The sequence below is a fragment of the Nanorana parkeri genome, unplaced genomic scaffold (assembly GCF_000935625.1).
Source record: "Nanorana parkeri isolate BGI_ZX_2015 unplaced genomic scaffold, ASM93562v1 scaffold271, whole genome shotgun sequence".
In the NCBI taxonomy this organism is placed as follows: Eukaryota; Metazoa; Chordata; class Amphibia; order Anura; family Dicroglossidae; genus Nanorana; species Nanorana parkeri.
In genome coordinates this window covers 790,946-806,503 of record NW_017306539.1, presented here as the reverse complement: position 1 = coordinate 806,503, position 15,558 = coordinate 790,946, and the positions used below count along the sequence as shown (strand labels likewise).

The 15,558-nt window shown below is 45.1% G+C and overlaps 1 protein-coding gene across 1 annotated transcript in view; it reads right to left on the bottom strand.

The window, feature by feature from the left end:
• The window catches only part of GTF2A1L (general transcription factor IIA subunit 1 like), a 50,457-nt gene extending 35,346 nt beyond the window's left edge, over positions 1–15,111 (bottom strand). The window contains exons 1-2 of the mRNA XM_018557201.1: positions 15,082–15,111; positions 7,007–7,108 (exon numbers count right to left, since the gene is read on the bottom strand). Coding sequence (XP_018412703.1) covers positions 7,007–7,108; positions 15,082–15,111 — 132 coding nt within the window. The remainder of the gene's footprint in view (positions 1–7,006; positions 7,109–15,081) is intronic.
• Between the last annotated feature and the right edge of the window lie 447 nt (positions 15,112–15,558).

Genomic DNA, 15,558 nt, shown 5'->3' with positions numbered 1-15,558 from the left:
AGGCAGCAGAAGGAAAGCCGTCAGTTTATGAAAAACCGTTTAGAGGATCTGCACCTGGAAGGGGGGTGGGACATATACATTGACAACAGCAATCTGCATCGCATTCACATTGAGTATTAAAATGAGAAACCTGCCCCCAGGATCTATGATGGTATGAGCAACAGAGCAAGGAAGGGACCTGCCAATTAGGATTGATACGCCCCTTGCATACACAGAATAGGTGGCATGGTATGTTTTGTGAAGCCACGGGCGTCTCAACGACAAAACTAGGTCTATGAGCAGGGTGGTCCAGGCAACTGAGCTAGGCACGACGGAACTCCTATCGCAAAGCATCCAGCCAATCCCCCGCCTGAGCCGGAGTGTCAAGGTGCCTGAATGCTGGACTCGGAGCCTACTCGGATAGAACATGCCATACTGTATTCCCTTTTCCCGGAGTCTGCGTCTCACGTCCACAAACGACCTCCTTCTTTTCTGGATCTCTGCGGAGAAATCAGGGAAGAACCGGAGCTGTGCGTTGCCGCAGCACAGGTCAGGGGACTTGCGAGCCGCCGCCAGGACCCTGTCTCTGTCTCTGTAATTCAGGAGGCGGGCCAAGAATGGACGTGGAGGGGCCCCTGGGGGAGCTCGATCCGTGGGCACCCAGTGCGCCCGCTCCACTATGAAGGTGGGGGGCAATATGTCCATCGCCAGGATTCTCTTGAACAGGGTCTCAGCAAAGAGAACCGCGTCTGCACCCTCTTCCCCCTCTGGGACACCCACAATGCGCACATTATTCCGCAGCATGCGGTTTTCAGCATCATCCACCTTTGCAGCCAGCACCCTCATGGTATGTTGCAGATCAGTAAGTGTGGTGGTATTCCCCTGTACTGCTTCCTCCACATGCGACACCCTCGACTCAGCTGTGGTGAGGCGCGTGCGGATTTTATCCAGGTCGTGGCGGATCAAGGTGCATTCCGCAGCCAGATGATCAATCTTGGCTGTGAGGGTAACCTGGCACCCCTCGATCGCCGCAAGGATCGCGGAGGTCCCCGCTCCCCCTGGAGGTTGCGATTCCGTGCCCCCTGAAGTAGAGATCCGAGATGGCTCCTAACTCACCCCCTCCACGCTGTCTCTCTCCATGTCCAGCAGCGGCAGGAGAGGCCCAGGAACGAGCACAGGGGAAGCCAAGATGGCGCCGGTCTTCCCTGCACCAGAGCCCTTCACTTTCCGGGTTGTTTTTCTCTGGGAAGCGGCGCGTCTGCGGGACTTGGCAGACATCGATCGTCTCCCAGGTGAGTCTGCCACAGGATAGGGATAGCGAGCAGAGGCAACGGAGCTTCACCAGACACGTGTGCTCCGGCTCACATCGCGGCCACGCCCCCCAAACATATCCTCTTTAAAAAAGATTTTATTATTGTGATAATGCTGAGGGTCTCCTGAAAAAGCAGTCAATGTAAAAATTCTGTGAAATGTGTAAAGTGATCCTTGGATCACTAGAAATATCACGATCAACGCTCATTACCACGCCTATAGCGTTAACAAGGCTTCTGCAGGCATTTGCATGACAAAAATGCTTGGAAAATGCCCTTAATGGGGACAAGGGCCTCTTTCGCCACAACCCTGGCCCTAGGTTGTAGGGGTCTGCGGGCAGGGGGCTTAATTGCATTGGGGTACCCAGATGCGGGCCCCCCTTGTGACCAAGGGGTACTTCTACCCCTACTCATTCACTAAAAGGTTAAAAGTAAAATGTAAATAAATATATCACATGTTTGAAGAAGAAAAAAAAACACGACAAGTCCCTTCATTTAAAAAAGTAATCATGGCATCCAGCATCGTCAACGGCGATGCCGACCCGCCAAAATATAAAAAAAACGCCCGACACTTGCCGGCCAGTCCTCACCCGGCGAACACACACCGCAAAATGACAGCTGCTGGCCAAATGTCAACAGATAGACGGAGATAGCGGTGACTTGGCCGTGACCTGAGAAGACCCACTAGGACCTGATCCGTGACTTACTAGAAATACTAGCAACCAATACATAGAGGGTTGAACTGCATAATCAACGCAAAGGACAAGGTTTGTTTGAAATACTATATTGAAACAAAAATCATAGCTGGTTCAGTGAGAGTTTGAGGCTAACCCTCAGATTTTGTGTAATTGCATTGTACACTTTATAGAATTTTAATTTGTTTTTATTGAATAAATAAGTACTTTTTCAATAAAAAAATATTAATCTCTTAGGCCCGGTGCACACCTGGGCGTTTTGTAGCGCGTTCCTACGCTCTGCAAAACGCTCAAACACCGAAATCCCATTATTTCCTATGGGTATGGTTCACACCTGGGCGTATTACAGGCCGTATGAACGCGCTACAAAATGCCCTACGCCCAAAGAAGTACAGGAGCTTCTTTGGGGCGTTTTTAATCGCGCGTTTCCATTGGGATACAGCCAAGTAGCCCTTGGAAACGCACGTTTGTCGCACGTTTTTTTTTACCGCAACAAATGCGCATATTTGATACGCCTAGGTGTGAACCCAGCCTAAAACACGAGTAATGTAGTACCATTATAGGCCGGCATGCTATTTTAAATAATTTTGAACATAAATATATATTTGGATGTGGTGCCTCCCCCACCAGTAAAATCCTTTATGTTTGAATAATAAATAAATAATTATTATTATAATTATATTAAGCCACAGAAGTTGAATCCAATGTAGTTTTACTTCAGGTAAATGCAGAACAGATAATTTTTCCAGTCGTTTAACGCTTAAGAAGGCAATGAATTTCCTAAGCTTGGTCTCTGATAGGAAAGTGAAACTGAACTTACAACAGGGTAAGGCAGGGAGTGTCTACCTAATAACTGTACCAACTAGCATCAAACAGGCAGGGTAACAGAAAAACATACAAAGGGCACAAAAAAAAACAAACAGACTTGTAATTCAGCACATACATACTTACCTCTCTTTTGCACTACTACCACTTCATTCAGCTGTTGGGAGTGAAGGAAAGAACTATGCAAGTTGCAGCTTATACAAGGTTACAAAATGCGACAGCGCTGATTGGCCCCGCACTGTCACATGAGTGAGTCTCATGCTCCTCCATACCTGGACATAAGGGGGAATATCCTTTGACTTCAAGAGTTTAATGGAGCAGCTCAGGAGCCAAGTATACCTTGGGGAGGAGGGCTACATTAAAAGAAACTTTTTATTTTTTGCTTTAAATGTAAAAAATAAATGTACGTTATAAAAGGCTGATGTTAGAGACTGCTGTTATGTTACGAAACACTGTTAGCTTGAAAAATGATGGGTTTCTTGCAAGCAAACAATGCATGCTTCCCTACAAGCTTCATTCAATCCAACCCCCCTTCCTGAACTGTTTTACAGAGATAAACTGCAAACTGCTCATCTAACCCATCTTAAAAGATACCCAGCCTGCATGGAGGTTAGCCACTGCAACATGCCGCATGGCAGGGCTCTAGAGATAGGGAGGGTATGCCCCATACATACCTGTGCACATAGTATCACAGGCTGACGTGCATCTTTAAAATGTATTTTATTTGTGTGTGCATTTTGCCAGGAGAAGGACTTGCCACCATAAGATAGAATAATATACAAATGCAAATAAACCTCTCTGTGAAAACTGTAATTTGATTGTGATACCACCCTAAATAACTACATGAATCTCACAGACTCTCAGCAGCTTATCACATAAAGGTGGTTTAAGGCTCAATCACATGCTGGTTTAGTTCATAAACCAGAGTAAAGAGCATTTCTGATGTAAAGATGCAAAGAACAGTAACTCACAGCTACCAGAATCTGTCTTTCATCAGTACACAGCAATGAAAGAAAATTGCCCATTGGTTTCTATGGGTTACAGGATCTTGTCTTATTAAATAAGCTCCCAGGTGCTCCCAGAAGATCCCTGCTATCAAATACACTACTTAGACCATTTTCACTCAGCAGGAAAAAAAGCTGCTGAAATCCAAGTCAATTGAAATATAAGAAAATTCTCTTGGCACACAGAAGCTGTAAAAAAATTTTTTTTTTTCCTGCAGCATCTTTTTTTTTTCTTGCAGAAGAATTTTTTTTTTCAACATAACTTTGACTTTCTAGAAAAATAAGTTATTTTTTTCAGAACACAGGGCAATGATTTAGCAAAAATAAGTCTACAATATGTATACTATTGTGTGTGTGCTATATAGTAAATTGTACCCATCATCAAGGAAGCAGCTCAGAAGAATGAACTACCGTTCGCTCTTGCAGAATCACTCCCCACCCTGAACTGAAAGATAAGCATCTGAAACTTGGTCCTTAAGATGGCGACGTACACTGTACGTCGTCAGTCACGAAGGGGTTAATATGTAAAGCTGAAATTTAGCTTATTTGTTGTTTTTTGGGGCGGTACAGCACCAATTACATTTGATATGTGTATTGGTGTGTGCAGAGGTGTCCCTGGGGCCTTGGGTGTTGTGATAATGGTGCATATTATGGGGGGGTTGCTAGTGGTGCATGTGCACGTTACGGGGAAGGGGGTATGCAAAGTCCTGCCCAGCTCACTGATGTGACTGGTTGCCAGGACCTGGGGATGCTATCCAGAGCATCTCAAGTTGCCTAGACCTCTTAGAAACCTGGGATGGTCTGGCTGGAAACGAGGCAGCGAACACACAGACGATATGTTGTCCGCACACCATTCTGCTTCGAAATGTCATCTTTATTTCAATTTTTGTAGCATTACATATAGATACACCTACCTCCCCTCCCCCCACGTGACCTAATGAGATGCTGCCTAAAGCTGGCCATACACTTTACAACCATCGCACGACTTTCATCTTGCGATGGTTGTAAAGTCATTAAAAGTTCGTACGATCTGCTCATCTCGGACAGGCAGATCGTACTTGCGATCATCGCAAGCCCGCCCTGATGAGGGGAGGGCTTCCGATGACTGCAATGCTGAGCGGGCAGTGTGCGCACGCCACTAACCCGCAGAAAATCTTACAATTCTCGGCGCGTTTTCAAGCCTGCTCGGGAGACAAAAGACGTGCGACCGTACTGTAGAAACGGTCGCCCGCCTTTCATACACCTGCCGATTATCGTACAATCGCGGGATCACCCGTGATTATCGTACGATAATCGTCAGGTGTATGGGCACCTTTAGACAACCGCCTCATTATAGGGATAGCCCTGGATGTGTATCCTCATAGTTTCAACAGCTGCTTCTTGAAAAAAAGATGTTCTCGCTGCCGCAGCCGCTGTATATTACACTTGGTGGCTGTCTTCCAACGCTGACCCACCTACCTCTGCTCTCTGTAAGCTCTGTGAATGGTGGAGAGAGCAGATGGGAGCAGGCCAGCACTGGAGGACAGCCGCTGAGTGTAATATTATCCAGCAACTGTGAAGGGAGCAGCGAGGTCGGGATTTTTACAAGAACCTGCAGATAATGGGATACACACCATTACATATATCCCGTATAATCTACTTTAACCCCCACCAAAAAAAAATTTAAATTGAAGCTTTTGTTACTGGTTAAGTTAATAAAGTTATTCTTATAAACTAAAGTTATTTAAAACCAGTAGTGGGCCCTGATCAGTATGTGTCCACATTTCTATATTTTGTGCTGTATTTTGTGAGCTATTTATGAGGGACATACAATGTCATGAGGGAGAGCATTTGATGCTCACAAAATACAAGGCTATGCACTACCTAAAAGTAGACTTGCACTTTAAAGAAAATCTGTCACTAAAATGAATATCTAAAATAACGTTTCCCCTGTTTCTGCTGCCCATACTGTTTCTGCTGCCCATAACACCCCTCTCTGCAGAAGTGAAGAGAGGTGGAAGACACTTCAGAAACTGACACTTCCAGAAGTGTTGAATTCCTGGCTCCCCGTCATGCTCAGCGGTTCCTCCTGCTGGCCCCTACATCACTACAGGACATAGTAATGACAAACGGATCAACGGGAGGAACTATTCAGTGAAACCAGGCATCTATCACTCCTAGTAGTGTGGGTTTCTAAAGAATCTTCAGGGGGTGATTTCTATTCACTTCTGCAGAGATTAGTGGTGCAGGCAGTAGGAGAGGTGAGTATATCTGTTGTTCTATACAGGGGGCATATTATTTTAAGTATTCATTTTATCAACAGAATTTCTTTCATTATAGTAGGAAAGAGGGTGGGGGAGGGTCAGTATACCTTACCACCCAAATGTTGGAAATGCAACAGCATATTGAGATGTAAAATGCTGTTTGAGCTGTAGATGTCGCTGTAGTGCAATGCTAGTCTATTCTAGTCTTTGCGTGCATGCATATCTATGAAGTTCTCTCGGTATGCTATATAATGCTGTATTCTGATATAATGTTCTTCTAAGCAAGTAAAAAAATTAATTTAGCATTCCTCAAGATCTCAGTGCTTCATCTAAACTCATAACCAACATCAACTTGTGAAGAAGGGACACTTTAAAAACACATTATTTAAAAAGCAAAGCAGACACAAGTATACTTCCTTTGGATGAACGAAAAAAATAACTGGATCAAATTGACAAAATCTGCTCAAAAATTAGGTATGGCTCTTTCTCTACTAACCTTATAGCCCTATATGACATTCACCAAAAACCTTCTCCATAGGTCCCACATGCCCCCTGTGCAGGGGGAGTGAGCGTTGTTGACTGCAGCTGTGTGCAAGAGGCATGTGATGGAGATCTGGAGTTCTGTGCTCTGGTTTGAGCACCGGTCTGGATCTCCAGCATGTTCCCAGCACAGGACACTTTAACAAAAGATGCAGTAATTACAGTAACCTAGAGTGTCGGAGAAATTAGGCGAGCACTGGCAGAGGAGGAGTGAGGGATAAGGTAAGAGTGCTTTCAAATAGTACCCTAGGTAAAAACAAGCATTTAACCCTTGCAGTGTGAGGGGAGTATACCTGCAAGGGTAGTTTTTAACATTTTTCCTGGAGTTCAGCTTTAATGTGCCCTTCATTGTTCATGGACAAGATAAACAGCATAAGATTTAATAAATAGCTAAAAATAATGACACTTACTCTCTTAAGCTCCTTGAGAACCTGTTCATCAACACCTTCCTCAGCAAAAAGTTCACTTACGCCTTCAATAACATCTTCGATAATAGACTTGTAGAGTTTTGGCTGTGAAAGAACAGAAAGGTCACTCTCGGCATTGGCTGTCAGTCATTGGGAAGTGCTCACAGTAGCAAAACGTATTTCCATCTTATGCATCCTGCTAACTTATGATAAAATGTGTATACCTGAGCAACGAGCCTTCCAATATGAGCTCTGACCAGCCAGCCAATTCAGTAAAATGCTACAATCAACTTATCTGAAGAGTGACATTTAAGGGAAAATCTTCTCGCACTTTTCAAGTAAGCGGTTTTGACGGGTGCCGTTAATAGACGCCGTCCCTCCAACATGAGGCACCCCATAAGTTATGGAATTAAATTCTCGATAGTCTCTCTTTCTTTCGGATTAAAATCACCTGACATTTAAGAAATAAGAAAACCTTTCACAAGAGTTACAGAAAGCCCCCAGGTGATTGTACTTAAGAAGTTAGACAGACATTCAAATTATTGTTAATGGTTTCACAGAGGAGGGTCTTCCAACTTTTTGAAATCAAAAAGGACAACTTTTAGTGTCAAAACTGTTCAGGTCCATCCAGAGAGTTTCGCTTGCACTGTTGCCCTCCAGCAAGGTACACTGCCAGTCCGTTTAATATACCACATGGGTCTATTTATAAAGTAGTAAATGTGACTTTCATGAAATATTTACTGGTGGTGAATGAGCCACTGTCATTTAAAAACCAAGTGCATGAAAGAATCACCTGCAGTGAATGTATGGTGATTGTCAGATTTACTGCTTTATAAATGTGTCCCATAGTCTAAATGGGCCCTAAGGGCCTGTTCACACGACGTCCGTTTTCTGTGCTGACCTGATCCGTACGCTTCTGCACTAAAAATGTATGCCAATGTATCCCTATGTGTTTTATGGGCTACAGTTCTCACGTGCGCAGTCCGTTCAGGTTACAACAGAAAAAATACTGCATGTCACATTTTGTCCGGTCAGGAAACGGACCCGGAAACGCAAAACGCTTCAAAAACGCACTGCACTGCAGCTAACATACTGACAACCCCACTCCAGCAAAAAAAATTTTTTTTAACTGGAACGCATCAAAAATGCGGCAAAAACGCACTGCATCAGTAGCACTGCATCAGTAGCACCGCGTCTGCAGATCCGCACCTGATATCATGTGAACAGGCCCTAAGGCCCGGTTCACACCTGGGCGTTTTGTAGCGCGTTCGTACGCTCTGCAAAACGCTCAAACACCGAAATACCATTGTTTCCTATGGGTATGGTTCACACCTGGGCGTATTTCAGGCCGTATGAACGCGCTACAAAACGGCCAACGCCCAAAGAAGTGCAGGAGCTGCTTTGGGACGAAACGAGCGACAAACGCGCATATTCGATACACCTAGGTGTGAACCCAGCCTAAGGGGGCGTGCAATATCTCAGTGAATGAACCTCAGTGCAGTGAGATTGGCTTTGAATGGCAACCCAACGCACTTTAAACAGTAGCAGGCAATTCATCCGCACTGCGGCATAGTTTTGTGGTGCTATGCATTAAAAAAAAAGGGTCATTGCCCTTCCCACACATTCAGAAAGAGGCCGCATGGGATCGCAAGGCACATTATGCCTGCGGTCCGGTGCAGTGCAATCAAAATGCTGCAAGCACTATTTTGAGCGCATCGGACCGCAGGCATAATGTGCCTTGCGATCCCGTGCGGCCAATCGCATTGCAGCCGGAGGGCATGGCTATGTTGCCATTAACTTCAATGACCCGCCATGCCCCACAAAAAAGTGAGCCGGCCGCAATGCGATGCAGTGCGTTCTGGCCAGAACGCACTGCATATGGTGTGAACCTACATTGGGTTCCCATTAATGGCGACTGGGGTGCCATTAGAAAAAAATGGCACCGCCAGCACGATCAGCGGTGGTATGCGACTCCATGACTGAGCGGCCATCCGCGCCTTTTCGTGCACGATTGTCGCACAGTCATGGATCGCCCAGGTGTGAATGCAGTCTCAGTCCCCGTTCACACCTATGCATTTTGTCACTCAAAAGTAAGCATGGCAAAGCGCTCGAGACAAGGAATCCCATTAATTTCTATGGCACCTATTCCCACCTGAGTGTTTGGTTACACAAAGTTTCCCATTTAAATTTATGGGACCAAAAAGCGCTGTAATATGCCAAAAAGTAGCTCATGTACTTTTTCCAAGGACAGGCATTTTTCTGCTTGTGATAAAATGCTCAGGTGTGAACAGGGGCCCATAGAGATGAATGGGATGTCTTTTCTTGGTGTGAGCAGAGCAGATTTAGCATGTGAATGCTCATCAGTCACCTCTCAGTCTCTGATCCGAGCAGTGTCTGTAAAGGTGCCCATACACCTTACGAATATCGGCCAATTTTCGTATGCAATCGCATTTTCGTCCGATATTAGTAAGGTTAATGGGCAGTGTACAACCGCAAATACTGTACAATCGATCGACTTTTGACTAAGTGCGATCTGCACTTCAATAGCTTATTTGGAGTGTAAAGGTGACACTGGGGGTCTTTTGGAGTACCTGTCACCACCATCTGCTATCACATGGGGGGCTTGTAAGCCCCCCTATGTGATAGCAATTAAAGTAAAAAAATAAAAAAAAAGTAACAGTTTTTAAAATTAACATAAAATAAAATAAATCTAAAAAGAATGTAAAAAATGTTTTTAAAGTCCCTCGCCCCCACGAGCACACGCGTCGGGTACGCCTACGTATGAAAACGAGAAACGAGAGCTATAATTCTAGGGCATCTCTAAACTGATAACCCGTGGGGGCTTTTAAAGCGTCTTCTATGGACTTTTTTGGGGTACTGAAGTTTGGCACCATTTCACGGACGCACACAATTTTTAACTTGGGCATGTTGGGTATCAATTTACTCATCTTTTATATTTTATTTTTTAAAAATGGGTATTTTATGGTGTTGTGGGGCATTTAAGTACAGTTTTCTCTAAATTTTGGGGTTTGATAAGAAGTTGCGCTAATATCGTGCAACATAAAAATTTACAGGGTCTTGGCTTTCAGAAAATATATAATGTTTGGGGGTTTTAAGTAATTTTCAGGCCTAAAATGTGGAATATAACGGGTGCAAAAAAATGAAAAAAAGGCCTCAGTCATGAAGGGGTTAATATATGCACATGGCTCCATCGATGTGAAGAAGCACATTACAAAAAACACCTTGAGACTTATTGGTGGTACTTAATAGGTGTGTTACTTATAGCAACCAAAATCAATCACCTTTCTGGAGAAAGAAAATGAAAACAAACCATTTTTTGTATGGGCCACACCTCATTCCTTGATTCTAGGGTTGGGAAAGATGCAGCAATCATTTACATAGGACTCCCACTATTCTCACCTATTTCTCATCTCAGGGTGCCCACACACCTTTCGATAATCGTACGATAATCGCCGGAAAATCCCGCGATCGTACGATTATCGTAAGGTGTGTGGAAGCCGTGCGACCTCTACTACTGTAAGGTCGCACGACTTTTAACTTACGAACATGTTTGAAAACCCGCCGAGCATCGTACGATGTTCGCCGCGTGTGTAGCATGTTCGTAAGATAAAAGCCGGACAGGCCGGTGTGCGCAAGCGCACGCTGCCCGTTCGGCATTGCGGTCATCAGAAGCCTGCCCCTCAGGGGTGGCGCGGCTTGCGATCATCGCAAGTACGATCTGCCTATGCAAGGCAGATCGTACGTTTTTTAAATTACCTTACAACCATCGCAAGACTGCTATGTGATAGCAGTCAAAGTAAAGTTTAAAAAAAAAAAAAAAACAGTTTTTAAAATGATATATAATAATAATTTTAAAAAATGTAAAGTCCCCCGCCCCGGCGAGCACGCGCGTCGCCACGTAAACACGAGTCGGGTGCGCCTACACATGTTGGGTATCGCCGCGCACGCCGGAGTAAGAGCAATAATTCTAGGGACAGTATTTTGAGGTATCTCTAAATTGATTGCTTTTAAAGCGTCTGCTATGGACTTTTTGGGGTACTGCAGTTTTTCGCCGTTTCACGGACGCACGCAATTTGTAAACTGGGCATGTTGAGTATCGTTTTACTCGTTGTAACGTCATCTTTTATATTTCATTTAAAACATTGGTATTTTGTTGTGTTTTGGGGCATTTAAATAAATTTGTCACTAAATTTTGGGGTTTAATATAGGGCTGCAACAACTAATCGACATAATCGTTTATAATCGATTATTGAAAAAGTTGTCAACTTTTTCAATCATCGATTAATCGGCTTCTGATTGGTTGGCGTTGTTTACAGCTCCACACACGCCGTGTGCCGCACCTCCTCCTCACCTCATGTTCGCCGCTGCCAGACCCGCCCGCATCCACGCTCCACACGCCGCATCTCCTCCCCGCCTCACGTTCACCGCCCGCCCACATCCACAATCGGCACAGGGACGTGGGGAGGAGCAGTAAGTAGGAGCAGGTGTGGGGGGATGACAGCCGCCTATAGATGGGTAAGCCTGCACTTTCCCACACATGGTGCTCTATAATGTATTGCTGGGATTTGTATTCCTCTATAGCTGGTGGTACATTGTGCTGTGTATTATACATAGGAATACAAATCCCAGCAATACTTTATGCACTGTATGTATAGTGTACTATTGCTGGGATTTGTTGTACTCCTCTATAGCTGGTGGTATTCTGCATTGCGCTGTATAATGTACTATTGCTGGGATTTGTTGTACTCCTCTATAGCCGGTGCCATTCTGCATTCATTGCTGTATAATTTTTCACTTTCCATGTCACTATATTGCACACCACACTTTTTCTTTTTTACTTCCACCGCTCCCGGCTCGCTCCTGGACTACAACCTCAATACAAACCAGTAGTCCATCACTGGAGCCATTTTTTAAAATGTATTTCATTTTTTATCCGATTAACCGATTAATCGAACTTAATAATCGGCTAACTAATCGATTTTGAAAATAATCGTTAGCTGCAGCTCTAGTTTAATAAGGAGTTGTGCTAATATTGCGCAACATAAAATGTGCAACTACCACCATTTTATTCTATAGGGTCTTGGCATTCAGAAAATATATAATGTTTGGGGGTTTTAAGTAATTTTCAGGCCTAAAATGTGGAATATAACATGGGTGCAAAAAATGAAAAAAAGGCCTCAGTCATGAAGGGGTTAATAAGGGATCAGATTAACCCATTCATTGAAGATAATTACAATTCTGGGACTGTGTGAATGAAAACAAGCCAACAGCCAATCATCTCTCCTGGCCAGCCTGTGTAAAAATCTGCATGATGGAATTATAGTCTACACCCGCATTGCTGCATACAACGAGGGGAATTTATCAAAACTGGAGCAGATAGAATCTAGAGCAGTTGCCCAGGGCAACCAATCAGCTTCGCTCTTCAGTTTGTTCAGTTAATATTTGAAAATGAAAGATATAAGCTGATTGGTTGCCGTGCACAGCTGCTCCAGATTTTGTCTGCTCCAGTTTTGATAAATTCCCCTCAATATGTATGTCCACACAAAATGCATATACACAAAAGGTGCCCATACACTGCACGATTCTCGTACGAGAATCACAGGAAATCCCGCGATCGTACGAGAATCGTGCAGTGTGAATGAAGGCGTGCGACCGTTTCTACTGTACAGTCGCACGTCTTTTGTCTAAGGAGCATGCTAGAAAACCAGGTTTGAATGCTGCTCGGGAGACAAGTGCCGAACGGGCCGGTGTGCGCACGCGCACAATGCCCGTTCAGCATTGCGGTCATCACAAGCACGCCCCTCAGGGGGGCGGGCTTGCGATGATCGCAAGTACGATCTTCCTGTCCAAGATGGGCAGATCGTACGTTTTTTTAATTACTTTACAACCATCGCAAGACTAAGGTCTTGCGATGGTTGTAAAGTGTATGGCCACCTTTATGGTAAATACAAGCACTAATGCATGTGTGGTGCAGATCAGCTGATCTCATCAGTCACAACACTTGAATCTGCTTTTGACCCCATTTACACCTGAGCATTTTGAGGCTTGTTTGCTAAAGCAATTCAACCCAGCAAGGGCTTGTTCACACCAATTCCACTGGATTAGCTGCTGGAACGCACTTGATCGCATACTGTCTGGCTCACTGAGTTCTGAGGTGGAAATGGGGCGTGGCAGTGCATGCAAGACACTGGCACCACAGCAACACGACCCACCGTGCGATAGCCCGCACCAGAACGCTTGGCACAGTAATGCCTGCATTCCGGTCCGATCACAAAAAATGGTACAAGGAATATTTTTTGCGTTCGCACTGGACCGGAACACGGGCATTGTAGTGTGGTGCTATTGACTCGAATGCACCGCCATGCCCCTCCTCCTACATGAGCTTCTTTTGGGGCAGAATTAATCACTATCTTCTATGAGAGTGTGTGAAAAATGATTGGAACAACACATGTTTATATGCATTTTTCAGGAGCCCCAAATTAAGAGTCTTTGGGGCCAAAAACACACGATTCTGCTCCTGTACTACAAATCGCACATACAAAAAAAAAAAAGCCTCTAAATTGCCTAGCTATGCTTAGCTGTGAATGAGGCCTTCAGGCCGGTTCACACCATAAACAGTGCATTCCAGAGCAAGCACTATTTTTGCAGATCGCACTGAACCAGAAGGCAGGCACTGATGTGCCACGCATTCTGGTGCGGGAGATTGCACTGCAGGCAGATATTCTGAGTGACATGTATCAATAAATGGATTTGCCCAGACTTAAAGGAGAACTATGAGATGAGTGATTTCCACTCACCTCATAGTTCTAGCTGACCTGTGACAATGAGACTGTCACAGGTCGGCTCAGTAGATCGGGAGGTGAGCGAACACATACCAGGTTCGCTCACCTATCGATCCTGTCACGGCTTTCTGCCGTGACAGGGGGGAGGGGCTGGATTCCCCTCTCCCCGCTCCGATCTGCCAGCGCTGACTGGCGGAACGGACGGGGAGGGGGCGGGTACAGCTGGCTCTGCCTCTAGATAGGCAGAGCCAGCTGTCACTCACGCAGCTGGGCGGATCCCGTCATCTACGTCGGGATCCGCTCCGGCGTCTCAGTATACCGCGAGCTGTAGCTTGCGGTATACTGAGCTTAGGGTAACGGGAGGACGCTAGTTTGTGTCCTCCCGTTACCCTAAGGAGAACTATGGGGAAAAACACTGACCCCATAGTTCTCCTTTAAAAGTCTTGTTGTGCTGGTGTGCTGATGACATCTGTATTCAAAGTTGCACTGCGGGCCGGGGGCGTAGCTGCGGTGCCATTTATTTCAACACACCGCCACACCCCCTCCCACAGGAAGCCAGCCAGGATGCGATATAGTGCGTTCCAGCAGCTGACCGCTCTGGAACGCCCTGGTGTGAGCCGGCCCTAAATGTATGTGTTGAGATATGCTATTTAGAGATGAGCATCACCTTGGGGTGAACCCTGGCCCACTCAAAACTGTGACCACAACCCCCTCCTCCCCACCCAATCAGTGGAAGCAAAAGCATTCCTGCCTGTGGCATTAAGATGCAGGGTGCGGAATGCACATCTCCATAACAGAGTGGCTAGGGAGGAGGGTTGGCAGTCACAGATCTGAGCATGCTTGGGGAAATTTAGGAGCAGTGTGTTCAAACCAAGCTCAGCCTGATCACTAGTGCTGTTCACTAAAGAGCACTTTTATATACCTCGGAGGTAAACACAGACCGCATTCACCTGGAAACATGTGGTAGTGCAACACATGCCCTACTTGTAAAGAAGCCTCAGCAGCAAGATGTCTCTGAAAAAGCAAATAAATTCATAATAAACTGGGATCACATGAAAAAAAAACAAAAAAGAGAATGGAAACCTGCAGAAAAGTGTCACAGATACCCAAGCAACCAGTTAGGACTTTGTGTCCTCCAAAAATGAAGCAAACAATGTGGTTGCCATGGGCTACTGCTCCAGGTTTCTTACTCCAGTTTTTACACAGCAGCCCATAAAGACAACTTACATAAATAGAAAAAAACTACTACTACTTCTATTATTGTATTACACCTACCACTGGATTGGGATTACCAGAGTGAGCCATGACAAGCCATTAACCATCAGATGCCGTGTCAAGCTGTATCACCTGCTCCTCCTCTGCACCTGTGTGGGGCCTGCATCACATGACCAGGAAATCATGTGACCCTGCTGTTACATGGAAGGGGTGTCTCTAACATCCTCTAGACAGGCATGCTCCTTGCTCCACCCTGGAGGCCAGTGAATGGATCAGGCTTCTGATGTGCAAATTACTAATCAATCATATTGTAAGAGCAGAGCTGTCAGTGCACCATACTTTCACATTCATTGCACAAATCTGTTTCTTTCAAAATTATTATTATTAGTGGATTTCCCATTCTTTGTGCTTGTAACTGCTGATTATGAGGTGCATCCTTGTCAAACACAGCTGGAAAATGCAGCAAAAAAGACTGTGTATTATCTTTCTTTGCCTGCAGTTCAAGCACACTCAGTAGGATATGTTTTATCCATAGAA